This window comes from Varanus komodoensis, unplaced genomic scaffold (genome assembly GCF_004798865.1).
Source record: "Varanus komodoensis strain SLA01 unplaced genomic scaffold, ASM479886v1 scaffold3, whole genome shotgun sequence".
NCBI lineage: Eukaryota > Metazoa > Chordata > Lepidosauria > Squamata > Varanidae > Varanus > Varanus komodoensis.
The window spans coordinates 46872205-46890263 of NW_025335761.1; the positions used below are offsets into that span (position 1 = coordinate 46872205).

General features: G+C 39.5%; 1 protein-coding gene across 2 annotated transcripts in view; it reads left to right on the forward strand.

Annotated features, from left to right (window-relative positions):
• The window catches only part of PPP4R4 (protein phosphatase 4 regulatory subunit 4), a 107546-nt gene extending 89487 nt beyond the window's left edge, over positions 1 to 18059 (forward strand). Inside the window, exons 15-25 of one of the 2 annotated variants that reach the window (XM_044436764.1) lie at positions 1749 to 1854; positions 3644 to 3791; positions 5745 to 5889; positions 7415 to 7456; positions 7550 to 7624; positions 10537 to 10612; positions 11800 to 11880; positions 13363 to 13456; positions 13984 to 14051; positions 14297 to 14447; positions 16911 to 18059. In XM_044436764.1, the coding sequence (XP_044292699.1) occupies positions 1749 to 1854; positions 3644 to 3791; positions 5745 to 5889; positions 7415 to 7456; positions 7550 to 7624; positions 10537 to 10612; positions 11800 to 11880; positions 13363 to 13456; positions 13984 to 14051; positions 14297 to 14447; positions 16911 to 16935 (1011 nt within the window). In that variant the 3' untranslated portion in view covers positions 16936 to 18059. The remainder of the gene's footprint in view (positions 1 to 1748; positions 1855 to 3643; positions 3792 to 5744; positions 5890 to 7414; positions 7457 to 7549; positions 7625 to 10536; positions 10613 to 11799; positions 11881 to 13362; positions 13457 to 13983; positions 14052 to 14296; positions 14448 to 16910) is intronic. The other variant, XM_044436763.1, reaches the window with a different exon arrangement.

Sequence of the window (18059 nt, forward strand, 5' to 3'; positions counted from 1 at the left end):
CTCCAAAGCTCAGGTTTCAGTTTTCCTCTTTGTGTGGGTTTTGATGCTGAAGAGAAGTACTGTAGTGAAAAAGGTGGGGATTGGTAGCAGTGGTGGCTGAAGTGATGGACTGCGGGAAGGGGAGAGGGAAATCTGTTTTGTGATTTGCTGTATGCAGGCAATGTGTATCTGGGCACAGTCTGTCATGAGCAAGAGATGTAAGGACTATATAATGGCTTTGCAAATAAGCCCACATGTTAATACCCTGCAATTTTTGTTTTACTGCTTTTTCTACCAACAGACCAGTGCAGGTTAGTTAGGCTTCTGCATAGCCAGCATAGCCAAGCAGAGTAATGTAGAAGTGTCCTTTATTATGGATGGATTTCACGGTATCTATTTTGTTCTTCTGTCCTCCTTCTATCACAAAATACAGAAAACACAAAAGACTTTGTGTGAAATTTTTTTTTAAAGCAGGAAGCATACTGCTTTCTCCTGCCATGGCAATTAAGTCATGCTTCTTGTTAGACTCAAATGGATTTTAGCACTGAGACACATAGTATATGAAATAACTCTTAAGATTAAAAGTAAGGAAGAATGTGAACTTCCCTTGGGCCTGGATTGTAATTTAAGCTTAATAATCGAACAAAGGAGTTCTGTTTTAAGTTTTCCAAAGATTTATACCACTTTTCTAAGTGTGCTAATATAGAATCAAGCCCTGTGTATGGTGGTAATGGAGGTGGTGGTGGTGATGAGCTGGCGTGTCATCTCTGACTTATGGTGACCCTATGAATGAATGCCTCCCAAAATGGCCTGTCCTTGACAGCTCTGCTCATCATTTGCAAATTCCAGACTGTGGTTTCCTTTATGGATTATATCTATTTCATATTTGGTCTGCTCTTCTTGGCCTTCAACTTTCACCAGCATGACTGTCTTCTCCAGTGAATCTTGTCTTTTCATGATGTGCTCAAAATATGACAGCTTCACTTTTGTCATTTTTATTTGATTTGATCTGAGACCCACTGGTTTTTCTTTTGGTCCAGGGTATTTGCAAAGCTCTCCTCTGGCACCATGTTTTGCACACACTCCTTTTCATCCTTTCAGCTTTCTTCACTGCTTTCATCTGTGCTTAGGTATCAAAGGAACATGGCTCATTCTGCAGAGTTAGAAGTTCAGAAACACACATTCCTGGAGAATCAGAAGTTCAGAAACACTTACAGAGTTTGCCTGCTTCCTAAAGTTTGCTCTGTTCACTTCAGTGGATAGGGAAGATAATTTTTTGTCAATAAATAAGGCTGCTTACTCTCCCTTCCTGACTTCCTGTGTTCATGAGCAAAGAAAGGCTCACATCAACTTCAAAAATGCCTTTGTGTACCCACCAGGATTGTCTCCATATTGTATTTTGAATGCTCTTAGCATAAGTTTTTTTTTGATAAAATGAGGGAAATATAGCAAACTTCAGAGCCCAAAATATTTGCAAAGAAGTAGATCTGCTGTGAACAGCTTTGAAAATTTGCCACTCACTGTCATATACACCTTTGAACATTTTGGTCCTTCAGGTTTTAAGGATGTGGTTTTATGTTTGTGGAGGATCATATTCAAGTTGGAATTCACTTTCCATCTTTAGAAGTTGGTCTTACCAATGCATTCATCATGGTCTTCTTTATTGTCCCCATCGGACAGTATTTGCTCCTAATGCTCTTCATTTAATGTGAACACTTACAGAACTTGTAAATTATATGGATTTAATGTATTTTCTCTCTCTCTTGAAGAATGTCTTACCTGTCCAAAAAGCAGCTGCTCGAACCCTGTGTGTGTACTTGCGTTACAATCGCAAGCAAGAGCAGAGACATGAGGTCATCCAGAAACTGATTGAACGTAAGTCCTGATTTTTTCCACCCTGACGATAGCAATACACTGCTAGTGAAGGGAAAGGCAATGGTGTGCAGAGCCATACAACAGGGGAAAGTTCATACCTTTGCATTAGAGCAGGGAGCTTGTGTTCATAAATTCTCAGGATCATCATCTGTTTAATTGTATGTTGCTTTTCCTTGATGCTGAGACTGGCTCACAGCAACATTAGAAAGGTGTATGTAATATAGCAACTATTCAAGATGGTTTAATAAGAATTAAAAGACATAACAAAATGTAAATAGCCATGCCAATATTAATAGGGTAATTGAATATTTCTTATTAATTGATATGCACTAATTAACCATTCCACTGATAATTCATGCCAAGACCTAACAAGGGAAATACAACATGCTACTCTAAATAGCAAAATAATCTTAACCAGAGCAAAATGTAGCCCTCAGCAACAATTCCCAAGGAAGACCTCATCAGATGGCTTCAAGACACTTTAAGTAGCACAATTTACCATTGTAACTGGAGGACATAAGGGCTCTGCCTTCCTAGCCCTAGTGGAAATGAGTCAACAGGGAAACATGGACATGGTCTTCCAGGAGCTTTGGAGGTGGTTTAGTTGTTCACACCCTCAGCTACAGGATCTCAGTATAGTCAGCTGTGAATGAGTGCTGCTGAGACTTTGGAGAGACTTTCCCTGCCAGTCAGAGTAGGGGTCAATCTGTTATCTTGCTATCAGAGCAATAAAAGATGTTTATGGGACTCAGTTTACACTGGCTGCAAAATGGTGAAAAACTGCTATAGTATGTTGGTGCAGTAGGTGAGGGGTGTGCCTCAGCTCTGCATGTAGATTCTATCTTGCACTGTGGAAATCCAGTATTTTTGGGCAGAGTTTCTGTGTTGCAAAATTACAATAGCTTTCAAGAAGCAGAATACAGAGGTTTCTTTTAAGAGTGCTGGATTTTAAAGTTCCATATATGAGAGAAAATTTAAATAATATAATCAATGATTAGCTTGAGTTTCTGAAATCTACCTGCAGGTCTTCCATGAGTACAGATAAATCTAAATATTCAAATTTCTAGGGTTTTTTTTTTTTTTTTTTTTGGTAAATAGCATGGAATATATGTCATTTTCCATTCCAGGCATCAACTATACTCCTTGAAAGCTGTTACTTCTCAGTGGGCAAATTAAATTGGGAAAACAAGCTGATCCAATGCAGATGTAGCACTCTTACGGATTTCCTCTGCCTTCCTTGTCAGCTATCTGGCATGAATTTACATCATATCTTTTGCCTGTCATCCTTAACCATAAATTAATGTTGCAGTTACAACAATGCCAACCATGGCTAATTCTAATTAATGATAGTTTTTCTAGCCAGGACTCAGTACCAGTTTTGGGTAGCTTACCAACTTGCATTAAGAAGGAACTTGATTAGCATAATGCCATGATTAATATTGGTATAGATGTAACATTAGACTCTTCTTACATGGGAGGCGGGGGATTCATGCCAGATAAATAGGAAGGAGGGAGACAACTGCCCTCTCCTGAGCTCTTTGCCTTGCTGAAGAGATTGACAACTTGATGAGAGTTATGACTATCCTTTTTAATATTATTGCAGATAATGTACAGTTTTGTAGACTCAGTCTGATGGTAATAAGTTCACCCTGTGACATTATAATTGAGATGATTGATTAGTAATTGTGAGATAATGATGCATTAGATTGCTATGCATTTCTTCTGTGAAAACAAAAAAACCAATCTACAGATGGTGACTGTGGGTTTCTTTTAAACATATGTTTTGCAGAACTGGGCCAAGGAAAAAGCTACTGGAACAGATTGCGTTTTTTAGATACCTGTGAATTCATCATAGAGCTCTTTTCCAAATCATTTTTCTGTGAATATTTCTTTCTCCCAGTGCTTGAGCTTACACACGATCCTGTCGCAAACGTGAGGTACCGTACAAGCTGCACACAAAAAGTCTGTGTGGCTTGGTTTGTTCAAGTTATTTTATACTGATAGTGTGTGATGCGGATTGTTTTGAAAGCCTTTCATTTTTTCTTGAGTGTAATTGCATTAAAACTCCTACTGTTTATTTTATTATGTTACCTATTCTATTTAAAAGTCTTTAAATAGACTGTCTTTTAGTCGAGCACTCTCAACACAGTCTCTCTCTCTCTCTCTCTCTCCCTCTGTGCGTGCGTGCGTGGAGATGTACACGTCCAGTTCCAGTTTATTCTCTTTGTGATATGATGGCATAAGCAAGGAACTGAATCCAGGGCAAGGCTAAATAGGTGGATCTATGCAGAGATGTGCAGATTTAATTCTCAGTGTACTTCCAGATCACAGCTTTTACTGCAACCTTTTTTCATGTATTTCTTGTAAGAAAAAAGTTGGAAGAAGTGGTGTGAAAACATGGAAGCATTACTAATCAGGGAGGATGTCATTGCAAATCTCTCAAACGATTCCATATTCGAGGAAGGGTGATTGCACATAAAAACCTTGTCTGGAAGCACCCCAGTAGATTCCATTTAGTTCTCTGGAACAAAGTCTACAGATTGCAATCATAAGACTGCTAGGAAAGAGGCAAAACCCATTCTCTTCCAAGAAATGGGATTATTAGTCATAGGAAGCAGATTTAATCCCAACACAGTAGATTCCTGAGTGTACACCTCACATTTCCCTTATAAAAGAGCTTTGTTAGTATTTAGCCCAGAGAGCTGCTGTGGGAAGAGAATGCTGACCTAAATATGTCTTTGGCAGGCCGGATATCCTTACCTCATTTTTGGCCTGTACTTCTCTTGCACTGCTGCACATGCATCTGAGAGTTAACTCTGCTTTCTCTAGTGTAGCAAGTACCATATGCTGGTCAGGTGATGAAGCTTGCTGCTGAAACTGGGAGCTTAATGAGCAACATACCATAGTTATGATGTTACCTGGAGGTGCATGGGAGAAGGGTGTGAACATTTTTCACATGGAACAAAGTGTGTGCATTCCTCCAAGTAATATAAAAAAAGCCATGAGCAAATGACCTTGCAAGTGAAAAGGACTCTAAATTTCAGGCACAAAAAGCAGGTGGTGCTGAGGGCCACAGCCCAGTGACCTTTGATGCGTGTGCAGCATTGTTCCATCTCAACCATGTACACTTCTAGGCAAAAGACAACTTCTGTGGTAAGGTGGTGGGTTTGAAGGGGTGTGGGACATCTACCATAAGTGGCATTATGTCTGGCTACTCTGGGATATTCAGCATGTTGTTACTCCATCACCCTGTCTATTTTTAGGAAATATTACAGTTTTTATTGATACCTTGGCTAATACTTGACAGCAAAAGATTATTAAACACCAGACTGGAAGAAATTGGTTCATATTCAGCAACAGAACAGTATTGCCCTCCAACAGCTTATCACATTTATTGTTTAGCTTCTTATTGTACAAGGCATTACATACGGTTGAGAGAACTCAGAAATGGCTTTGGGCCCAGAGGCCCTAATGCCCAACTCACACAGGACAATGTTGAAGGAGAATAACAGGACTTGAAGAGAAGCAGTAAGCAAAGAGCCCTGGAGCCAAATAGCTTGGTTTGGAAAGAGTTTAGGATGAGATTGGGCAAAAGGCAAGGAAGAGACATGCATCTAAAATGAAATAAACTAACCCAAATCTGTAGGATACAGTGTTGTGTAAATTTTAAGGTGGTAAGGGTGATTTTTTTCCCAAAGTCATCACAATATTTTTTCACACGTTTTGATCAGTTTTGAATATTATCAGTTGCTTCATATTTTGCATAACCCTAAACATTCAGAAACCAAAAGGTTACTTATAAAGGGACAGATATGCTGTTTGATTTTCTTAGCCTGTAGTCAAATCTTTACATTTTTTTAAGAACATCAATCCTACTTTTTCCTCTGCAGAATGAAACTTTGTTATTTATTGCCAAAAGTGAAGTCTACTCTCAAGGTACCCACAGATAAACATTTACTGCAGCAGCTGGAACTGAGTGTAAGGAAGCTTCTGTGTGAGGAGAAAGACAAAGATGTCCTGAACATTGTTAAGAAAGTATGTGAGATTGTTCCTTCTTCCTCTTTTCAGCCAGTATTTTTCTCACATTGCTATTATTACTGAACATGTGTGTTGCAGGTTTCAGAGTTCTGTTCTTACTCTTGAGATTTTTAAAAAAGACAATTACTACTTGTTGCAAAAATGAGCAACTGGTACTGTAGACTGTTATGAATAAAGAATGAACACGCACTGAATTTTAGCTGAATTTTGTTGGATCTCTCCTGAAAAGTATAAGTTAGAGGAAAAGAAATAACCATCATCATTGCATGCAGCTAAGTACATAGTTATTCCAGTGGAACCCATCTCAAGCACTGCACAAGTTTCCATCAGTCTGGTACTTCAGTGTGTTACCAAATAACAATTATCTTCTGAGATCATCTGTGCTGACCCTCATAATGTGGTATCATCTAAATAGACTTGAAGTCTGTCCAAAGAAAGAACATTGCATACTTTCTTGGGATTTGAACCATGATTTAGAAAGACACATTAGTGTAAAATAATTGATGATGGAATTTACTTTTAAGCTTTTCCATCTTGATTTAATAGATCAGCAATTGATATCTCCATAAGAGGGTGATGACAGAAAACTAACTGTTCTTTCTGAAAGTATTTTCTAACTGTTGTTCTGCCCTAGACAGCTGGAATGACAATGCAAAATGCCCAACATTGTTAGTCAGGCACATCAAAGCTATGAGATCATTTTAGGAATGCATCTGAACCAATTTTTAGTGTAGTGAGTGGCTGGCAGAATAACACTGTGCTACACTCAGCACAGGTATTCTGCCTGCAGGCATTGCAAACTTTGAGTTTTGTGAAGCAGGCCAAAGGTGAGTTATTATGTTTCCAGATGGAAGATTCTAGGCAAGCAATATTTGGGCTGTATGATACTCGAGGTAATTGCTGCTAGTTCCTATGACAAACTGGTAGATAGCCAGTTCAGTATGGAAATGCATCCAAAAGACTAAATATGGGGTCAACTCCCTCTTCAATTAGCTCTCACAGCCCTGTCAGGCCATTTGTGAAGACCAGTGCTCTTTCCTGTTGGTAGAAGGTAATATGCAGCCACTAAAAACTACACAACATCAGTGGCCTGAAAAAAGGCAATGCTTGCCTAAAAAATAGTGGCCACATAAACATGCCCATAGGTGGAGACTCCAGTTCTTAGAGAGAATATGTCCTCATCTTGGTTGCTCTCAAGGTCTTTGAGGCCACTGTAATTAGGAACTGGCACATGTTGCCAACTAGTCTCAGTCATATGTATGTATGTATCTATTTTGCAATATCTCCTTCACCCCAACAAGCAATTTTGAATCTACACCACAGTACAGCAGCAATTTTAGAGACAGGAGCCTTTTGGACAAGCCCATATGCATTTTGGAGAGCTTTCTTACCATAATAACAACCATATGCATAGACCAAACATAACAAACATAAGCATTTCATGTCTGCTGCAAGGAAAGCAAACTGTTCTAAATTTTAAAAACAAACTAAAATAATATTTAAACATTTTTCTTTTAAATAGATGGTACTAGAGCTGGACAGAATGGAAACCTCTTTGGATGCTGTAAGTAGTATCTGCTAAGGCAACAGTAGCAAATAGCAAGATGAAACATTTGGTACAATGACTGACTGTCTGTTTGCTTTAACCTCTAAACAGTTTCAGAAGAGGTTTTATGAAAATGATCTATTGGACCAGCAAAAGGAAAGAGAAGAGCACCTTCTTTTGGAAATGGTATGTTTATTATGATAGACAATGTCTTACTTGCATGTACGGCTGTCCTAAGATTTACTGGCCCAATTTATATGTAAAAATAAACCATTGTACTCTTTAGAATTACATTCTTTAGAATATCTTTTTAAAAAATTTTGGCTTAATACTGATTAAGGAAGCATCCTCGTGCATATTGTTCAGTCACTTCCTCATGGCTCATCTTATCTGCAGGAATAGCAAAACAAGCCAGGGGTTCTCTGTCCATGGTTTGTTTAGTGTGCCATGCAGTCCAAGAACTGCATGTCTTGTTCCTGTCCTAACCGTTCCCAGTTCAGATTGCATGCTGACAAGAGAAACCAAGTGGAAGCGAAGGAACAACAATACTAATTCTGGCTTATTGCTATGTACAGACTAGTCCACTGTGTCACAGAGTCTGAATTTATGGTGGGAGGGATGTGTTCCTGCTGCAGGGACAAATGGATCATACCATTAGTAGCTTCACCTGTATATCTATGTTTCAAATTGCTGGAAAGAGAAGATGTGCAGCTACATCACTTGTAATAATGCTTAGCATTTACAAGGTATTTTGTGAGTGTTTGAAGCACATCACACAGCATTATCTCAGGAAACCCTGCAAGCTTAGGTAAGCATTGTGGTCCCCATATTTCAAATGGAAAAACAGCGGCTTGTTTGACAGCCATCTTAGTTATAGTGCCCTGTTAACATATTTACCCCTCTGCCCCTCCACTAGTTGTCCATCTTGTATTGTGTTACAGCCCATAATTGAAGTAGATTTAATTGACATTGTCACCACTTGATGCACACAAGATATCCAATGATGTGAATATGCAACATATTTTTTTATTGTGGCACAAGGTTTAAGTAAATGAAAACTGCACTTATTAGTTGCATACCTATTCACCCTTCTTGGTCAATATTTGGTAGAAGCCTCTTTGACAGCAATTACAGAGTTGGCTGTCCATCAGCTTTGCACTTCATGCTTCCTAGCAAAATTGCTCCAGCTCTGTCATAATGAATTAGAAACACTGGTGAACAACAATGTTCAAGTCTTGCCATAGATTCCGAACTTGACTAAGACGTTCAGGTTCTTGTTTTCAAACCAATGCAGTGCTACTTTGACTGCATGTGTACAGTCATTATCCTGCTGGAAGGTGAATCCCCAACCCTGTCCCAGACCTCTTGCAACGCTAAATAGGTTTTCTTCTAGAATTTCCTTGGATTTGCCTCCTTTCATCTTGCCCTCCATCCTAACCAGTTTCTCAGTCCCTCCTGAGGAAAAGCAACCCACAGCTGGATGTTGTCACTGCCATGCTTCACCATCAGGACAGTATGCCCAGGAACAATGAGCATTTTGGCTTTGGGCTACACATAGCATTGTACAGTAAGTTGAAAAAGCTCAATTTTGGTCTTACCGGACCACGAGAACTCTTTTCTCATGTTTGCTACGTCTCCCATATGCCTGTTCCAGACTACTTGAAATGGGCTTTGATGCAGGTTTATTTTAGCAGTGGCTTTTTTCTCACCACTCTTCCATAAAGCCCAGCTTGTGAATTGTCTGGGTGAAAAATTGTCCTGTGGATGGTTTCACCTATCTCCATGATAGATCCCCCCAGCTTCTTCAGAGTTACTGTTGGCTTCTTGGTTGCTTCTCTGACTAATGCCCTCCTGGTCACTGCATTTTGCTGGGCAACCTTCCCTAGGTAACAACAGAATTGAGTCATATTGTTTCCATTTTGTAATACTGGATTTAATAGTGCTCTGGCAGCTATACATAGCTTGGGATTTATTTTTTTAATCATCCAAGCCCGATGGTTGCTTTTGCACAACTTTATCCCAGAGTTCTTTCGGTAACTGCTTGGTCATCATGATGCTGTTCATTTAGATATGCTCTCTCACAAATTCTGGAGCCTCCAAGAAGCAGGTATAATTCATCTAAGATCATGTGCCACTTGGAACTACACACAGGTGGACTCCAACTGCAGGATGTGACTTTTAGAGGTAGTGGGTTACATCAGAGTTTATTTAGGCTTATCACCGTAAAGGGACAGAATGTTTATGCAACCAACCAGTGCCAGGTTGTTTGTTTACTTTTGTGCCACAATAAAAATATTTTTGTGCCTTTACAGCACTGAGTATTTTATGTACATTGAGTGGTAATAATTCCAATTCACTTCCAGGTTATAACATAACAAAATATGGAAAAGTCAAAGGGAGTGAATACTTCCACAAAGCACTGTAATGGCTAATTCTCACCCAAGAGATTTTACTTTCTGACATGGAGCCCAAATCCCTTCCCACACACAATACTTTGCTTTGCCGTTCAGACATCTGTTCATGCTCTCATTTACCCCTACTGCTTGATCCATGGTAAGGTAGTTTCATTTCCTACAGGGCTGGATTGGCTTTGTTAATGGCTAGGGCAATATTTCCACTGGCAAGTTCCTGTTTTGCAGCTTACCTTCTTAGCCTCTGTGTTACACCCATGGTCTTAGATCAAGTTTCAAACATTTTACTCAATATGTCCAGGCAAACCATATGAGTTCAAGTTTAGGTTGCAATATGTAGCTGTAGGGAAATGCTTGCTGCCTGTAAGTAAAACAGCTGATTACGCCAGACAATTGGTGAGCTCAGAAAGAAAGCTGACATCTAAACAATTAACCTTACATAGTACTTCCTGAGGAGCAAATTATTATTGTTTGGATGGGAGGGGAGAGGAATGTCAGGGCAAAGTGTACTTTGAACAAGCAGCCCTTTAAGCACCAATGGCATGATGGCATTTGAGGCTACACCTTTTTCTCTGTTGATTGTTTAGCTGATTGAGCTGTGGGGGCCTGTGTTTGTACAAGTTGCAGCCACCGCAGTCTAGATTTCAACTTTCCATTATCATTGTTATCAAATTGTTTCCACAACAGGAACAATTAGAAAAAGAGAAACAGCAAAATGAGGGCAGGTCTACCACTATGAGTGATAAAATGTATGAGAAGAAGCGTAAGTGGTTTATTTTTCCTTTCTTTTTCCATAGGCTTCTTAATTTCCCTTTACTGGGCATGGAGGATGCTGAAGTTGTGATGGCAAAAACTATGTCTAAATTAAATTAATTAGGAAAGACTGGAGGTGGTGGTATTAGATAATGAAATCTTCTGGCCATTATATATTTTGTGTAATAAATGTATCATAGCACTATTTGCTTTTATACCTTGTGACATGCTTGTGCTTAAGTGGTGCAAGCTACAACTTGTGTGACTGAAATGGAATTACTTCATGGGCGAATGGGGCAGACTCAGTTTTCTCTTGCTTGCCAAGAGGCCAAAACAGGAAGAGCCCAGGGATTCTGGGACTGCAGAAGCTGAAAAGGTGCTTAGGATGGTTCTGTGTGTACCTGCCCCTGCCCACCAGCTGTAGCAATTGTTTTGTTGTTATTTGCTTGCTGTGCAAATCACAATTAATAAAAAACGTGGCCCTCACAAATGAGGGATTGAAATCATGTTGTTACCACTATTATTTAAATTTATCTAATTTCTGTACTGCCAGATAGTCAAATAGTAGTTTGAAGCAGGTTTGCAAGTCGTAGTTTTGAGATAATCTGCCTTGCATTAAACATATTTGCTTTTTATGCTGAGGTAGTGCAAAAACATAATTAGTGCTGGGAAAGAAGCTGGGAAGAATCTTTCTAGAGAACACAAGAGGGAGGAACAGGAAATCATTTCCTCCAGATTTGCAAAACATTCTTTTGCTGGGTGCCAGTGTTAAAATAGCACTGAATCAGGATTTTTTTTCCCTGTACCATCCATTCCATTTGTAGCCTCAGAGTCATACTAAGTTTTTCAACCATCATCTTTAAAGATCAGCACCTTAGAGCTGAAAGACTCAACATGAGGCACTTATTCCAATCCCTGCCCTCTAGCAGAAAAACCTCGTCACTAAAACATCTGCCGCAATTGATCATACACTCAAGTTGCTGTTCACTTAGGCAAGTGTGTTCAGTTTCACTGTAACTGAATAGATGCCATGGATAGGACATATGACAGATTTTGTTTCAAGGTAATTTATTATCTCATCTGATAGCTTCTAGAGTTTGTATGGTTGTATGTAACTTAATGAAAATGTTGCAATTTCTGTGCAGTCTGTACCTCTAGTTAATTTCAGAGCAGTGCTTAAAAAATGCTTTGTTTTAGGTAGAGACAGTAAAACATCGTCAACTTTGGCCAAAACTATATCAATGTCTGTTTCTGGAAATCCTTCAGGTGCTTCAACAAGTAAGAAACAAATTTCTTCCCCTCAATCCTTTTGTTAAATCCCTGTTCGTACCACAGTGAATGTAAGAAAGATAAGTAGAAAAAGTACCAGGATATACAGGAGGCACCACAGCTGGACTACAGTCCTGTTTTCTAGTTGTCAGGTGCACAGTACAATACCAGAAAGGTGATAATAAACAGAAGAGGCAGTGTGGTGTAGTGGGTAAGAATGCTAGATTAGGACTCAGGGGACCCCCACATGACCATGGAGCTCACTGGGTGACTATGGGCCAGTCACAGACTCTCACCCAGCCTACCTCAAAGGGTTGTTGTGAGGATAAAATAGAGAGGAGGAGAACCTTGTAAGGCACCTTGAGATTCTTGCCAGAGGAAGAAAGTCAGACTATAAATGCCATGTGACAGAAACATAGGAACATAGAAAAAAGCAAGTCAGAAGGGGTCTCCTGGGCCATCTGGTCTGACCCCTGGCTTTAGCCAGCTCCGATCATGTATTCCCCAATATATGGTTGTCCAATCTTTCCTTGAACACCCTCACTGATGGGGCCTCAACCCCCTCCCTTGGAATCCTATTCCATATCCTAGGGGTTCTAACTATTAGGAAGTCCTTCCTGACATCCAACTTTAATCCTGGTTTCTTGAGCTTTGCTCCATTGGAACACATGCTGCTTTCACTGCAGGGAGGAACAGGTCATGGCCCTCCTCCACATGACATCCCTCACATATGTATAAGTTGCTAAAAGATCACTTTGGAGTCTCCCCTTCTCCAGGCTGAAAAGACCTAGTTCCCTCAGTCTCTCCTCATATGTCATCCCTTCCAACCTGACTACCATTCTTGAGGCCCTGCGCTGAACCAGTTCAATCCTCACTCTGTCTCTCCTATAATGTGGAGCCCTGACCTGGATGCAGTACTCCAGGTGTTGGCTCACGAAAGCTGTGTAGAGCAGCATCAACACCTCTCTAGATCTGGAAGTCACGCTTCTGGCTAAACACCCAAGGGTGGCGTTTGCCTTCTTAACCACTGCATCACCCTGCTGGCTCATGTTCAGCCTGCTGTCGGCAAGTGCCCCGTGATCCCTTTCACAAGTGCTGCCCTCCAGCCACTTGTCCCCCATCCTGTACCTGTGACACCTATTCCTGTGTCCCAAGTGCAAGACCTTGCACTTATCCACATCAGATGGCATCCTGTTGCCCCTGCCCACTTCCATCAATGAATAGCTTTAATGAATAGCTTTATCTCCAGATTCAGTGATAAAAATAATGGCTAGAACTCCATCATGCTTTTCCAGGGCTCCATTCCAGTTGTTCTTTCCCACTAATATTGTTGCTGTCATTGCAATATGGCAAATTATAGACCACATTGCTACAGCATTTTCAGCCATGTGTTTTGCTTAGGAGGAGGCACATGTTACTGTCATGAAAATGAGGTAAGAAATATGCACAGGATAATTTAATTTAATTTAATTTAATTTAATTTAATTTTAGGCAAAGAAGTAAAGAAATCTAAGTTGGTACGAAGCCAGTCTTTCAGTAGCCAAGCCCTACACTCAAAATATGGCAACTTAGAGAAGTGTCCCAGGTATGTAATACTTAGTTTCTCCATTTGTCTGTGACAGAGATGGCAGTCCTCTAAAACCATTTTAGAAACTTAGGTTTATTTCTCTAGTTGTACAGCAACAACACACAGATGTTCTTTGGTCAACATCTACTGAAATGTAAATAATGATATTAAGCAGACAAGTCTGCTTAATGTCTTCAAGACCACATCAGTCCAGCAGACTTACAAATGATTTCAGGAGCATTTTTTAGCTTGTGGGAAAAACAGTGAAATCCAAGAGCAAATCAAGGAGCTGACATCTATCAGCCCTACTTCAGGTGGCTGTGAGTCAGGCTGCAGAATGATTATCTAACCTGTCAATTTAGTCAGTTGAGTAGGAGTGGTTGGACCTCATCACCTTCCAGATTAGGCCACTGATACTTCTTTTGGAGAGGAAGAATAGTTTTAGCTGAGCATATTTTAAAACTGGTGGTGTGGACAGAGTTTGGGAGAAGGAGGATTGCCTGTTACACTTGATAACATCGTCACACATTTTTGTACCCCTTTAGCAAAAGTTCTTCAACTGGATATACTTCTGTATCTGCAGCAGGAAAGAGTTCTATGTTCTCATTTACTGGTAAGCAACTTAGGCGCGTGTGTGTGTGTTTCAGTTCTTTTTTTCACATCCCACTAGACATTTAGAGCCCACTGTCCTTTGCTCTGTTCAGATTGTAAAGCACAGGTAAGCACTCATACATTGATCTTTATGTATGTCATCTTTAAACAGTCAGTGCTGGTAGATACCAAAACTCACAGCTCTCATAATATCAACAGCACCAGCCTCCTGACTGGCTGAATCACTTTTGCTTCTTGTCTTTTCAGATGACTCCTTTCGTACTCGTTCTAGCAATTCCAGTGGAACTGCTGCCTTTTCCTCTACTTCAACATTATCATCTTCTTCTCGTAATGCAAGTAATTCAGTTGATCAAAAGAACAATGGGAGTAAAGAAAGCCATTCGCGGAAGGTTAGCTTGTAAGTGATCAACTAAAGTTAGGGCAGAGTTTAAGGCTATGCAGCCTGTAAACTAAAAGACTAACTTTCTTTTTATTATATAGAATAAACAAATGGAATACTCTCCATATACGAGGTGTGTCCGGAAAGTAATGAGAATGATACTTTAAAAATTCTTTTATTGAAAACATTTATAATTGAACATTGTCTTCTTCAAAGTACGTACCTTGTGAGTGTACACAATGCTCCCAGCATTGGAAGAATGGAAGAATTTTTCCATTCTTCATAGCATCCCTGGAAGTCTTCAAGTGGGATGGTGTTCAGAGCCTGCATAGTGGCTCTTTGGACGTTATCCACACTGCCAAAATGGTGTCCTTTCAAACCATTCTTCATCTTTGGGAGTATGAAAAAGTTTCAAGGAGCCAAGTCAGGACTGTAGGGTGGATGGGGAAGCACCATGATGTGTTTTTCAGACAAAAACTCTCTGACAGCACTGTCTCTTATCGTGTTGAAGAATCCAAGTTGAGCCGATCTCAACTTGTGCCATCAGTACACTTGTGCAGGTGATAGTACAGCTCCTCCATAAGCTTTCCTCACCATTTCCAAAGTTTCTGATGCACTTTTACCCAGTTTCACACAATTTTATTGCATACCGCTGTTACAAACTCACTTGCATTTTTCTTAACGCAAAGCACTTGAACAGGGTGTCCCAAAAGAGAATGTCTCGACTCTGACAGAGCTGGAATGCAACTAATCAGTGTTCTAACTTATACCTGGCACCCCACCCCAAGTGACCTGGGCCAGCTTCTCCCTTCACAGGGCCCTTCTCAAGAGTAGGGACTTAATTCTCATTACTTTCTGGACGTACCTCATATACATTCCTACAAGTATATAAACAACCATGTTATGTGAAGTTATTGTTTTAAGCACAGGTCTGGTTCACATGTAATGAAAACCTAGAATCACTGCTATGCTTTGTTTTTGGGTTCTTTCTCTGACTTAGCATGTCAGAAACAAACCAGATTTCCTGGTTCACATGTAATGCTAATCAAACCATGGATGGAAGGGCTGTGGTTTGTTTAGCTGCGTCTGCTTATAGGCAAGATGCACCCGGATGCTGCCTCCTCTGCACTGAATGGGAACTGGGCTACAGACTTAGGATCAAAGTGAAAATGGTAGTCATAGATTCATAGTTACATTCATTCAAAGGGGTGGAGAAACTGGAGTTAAATTACAGAGTAAATTACAACCGGGAACTTCTGCTGTAGTATTTGGAAATTTCTTGTGGAGCCCATGCCTATTTTGGGCTTCAGAAAATGGTGGCACTTATCACAAGAATGGTGGTCTTCCTCTCAGATGTAAGAAAATGAAAATTTTTACTGCCTGGCTAGCCTGAGCACTAAAATGTCTGCAAGGAGATGCCTGGGATGTGACAAGATGTAATGATGGTAGAGAGCTCTACACCACTCAGAGTCAATTTCTCTTCCCAGCAAACCCTAGGAGCTCTAATTCTGTTATTCTATAATTGGGTGTAAGGCTCTCCAAACAGAATTCTTAGCATCTTTATCATGCCACAATTTTCAGCATTTCTTTAGTACAGCTTCACCTGAGTGATTTGTCCTATGTAGGTATGCTCTAGAATTCCGGTATGAATGCTAGCAGAATCTGGTACAGTAATTATGTCTTCCTTAATGTAGCTTATGCATCACTTCCCCTTGAAAATCTGAGCAGAGCGCCCTGAATGCACCCTGGTGTGCGTTTTAGTGCTGCTCAGCTGGCAGCAGTGGGAATCCCCAGTTCTTTGAATCAGCCCTCAGTTAAAGTAAGCCTATGAATTTTATTTGTAGCACAATGTAGAACAGGGAAGGATTTCATCCGGTAAGTGCCTCAACCCACAGGAGACCCCTGTAGAAGAGAGCTTTCAGAACAAAACATATTCTAACCCATTACTAGCAAATAGACTGTGTTAAATGAGTCATCCTCAAATAGACAGCAGACGTGAATCATGAACTTTGGGAATAACAAAATAATCTGTTCTGCTACTATTATGCTGGGTTTGGTTTTATTATCCTTTGCATGTGTCCTCACTGTGAAGAACTTTAGAAATTTCATTTCAACATAATAGCTTATACTTGCACTCCTACATGGCAATACAGAGGAATCAGCTGTCTTACTTTCTTAGATGAATCACTGCAATGTGGATTAGGGTGAGAGTGTGTGGAGTAACTTTGCACATGAGCATATCATGCTGAGGTACATGACAACATTCTCAATTCCATTAATTTAACATCAGTTAAAAGAGAGGAGACATTTGGGGGTTTATTCATTTTTTACTTATAAGGAATATGCTTATTATCTCAAAGACCACATGGGAAAAGTTCTAAATGATGATTGTTGGAAAATTTTCACTGACAGATTAGTGGTTTTACTAAATGACATCCCAGTCAGCCTGTATATGACTTGAGTATGTTTGTCTGTCTAAAGAAAAAACAGAAAATCAAACCCCTAGAGCTGGTAAAAGAAAAGATGCACACCAAAGACTGCTGGAGGCAACCTGGCTGAAGGATTGGCAGGCGCGGGGATACAACCTTGAATGTGAGGATCGGAGAGGAGAATGACTGCATCTCACAATGTTAACATCTTCTGTCAGTTAAATAAATTCCTATGTTGTAAAATATCTTCATAGAAATAATGTAATATGTGCAGAATTCCAATGTTGTAAGTGAAGTGTTTAATTCAGTGTTACTTTACAAATGTGCTTAAAATCTGCTGCAGCTAAAGAGACAGGGTTCCCCCTTCCCCCCTCTCAATTATGCCTTTTAATGGTTGAGGTTCTTCAATTTGGAATGCAAGGGCCTTCTATATTAAAATAGACCTATTTATGAGCTTAGGAACTCCTAATATGCCTTTGTTATGGAAATGGAACCACATAGGTGAAATTGCTCTGCATATAAGATTAGGTGACACTTTCCCTCTCAGAAAAGCTTTTAAATATCAAGGAAGGTTTAGCGTGGAACCTGGGAGCGTAGACATATGGAGAAGTATAGTAATTTAAAATACAGACATGCTATAATTTTAAGTAGGATCGCTTATCTGGTGTATAAAAAACTCAAGATTTTCTTTCTTTCACCTTTTAATAAGAACAGATACCTCCAAAATGCATATAAATGATTTATTCATTTCTTATTGCAATTTTGTTGTATAAATTTGTTGTATAAATACTTTGTTTTAACTTCTGGTATTTCAGGTTGTAGTTTCTCTTTATCCAATACTTTAGAAATGATGAATCTAGTTTTTAATTAGTTATTTCAAGCTATCATGCTTTTAGCTATGTCAACAGCATTTTGTTTGTATTCATGCTAACATTTCTATTAAAATTTGCCTGCAACTTGCAGTTCTATTTAAAAAGTTCTATTTATGCCAATACTTGAGAGAGACTGTATGAAGCTATTGTCAGCTTCTCTATTTCACAAATGCAATCAGCAAAACTATATTGATATCAGATATCTGTTTTTTAAAATATATTGGTGTATGATAAAGATAATCTAATTTGTGAATGAAAATGTGTGTGTTTACTTTTTTCAATGTGAAATAATGACTGCTTTATGCCCAATAAAATGTAGGACATTGAAA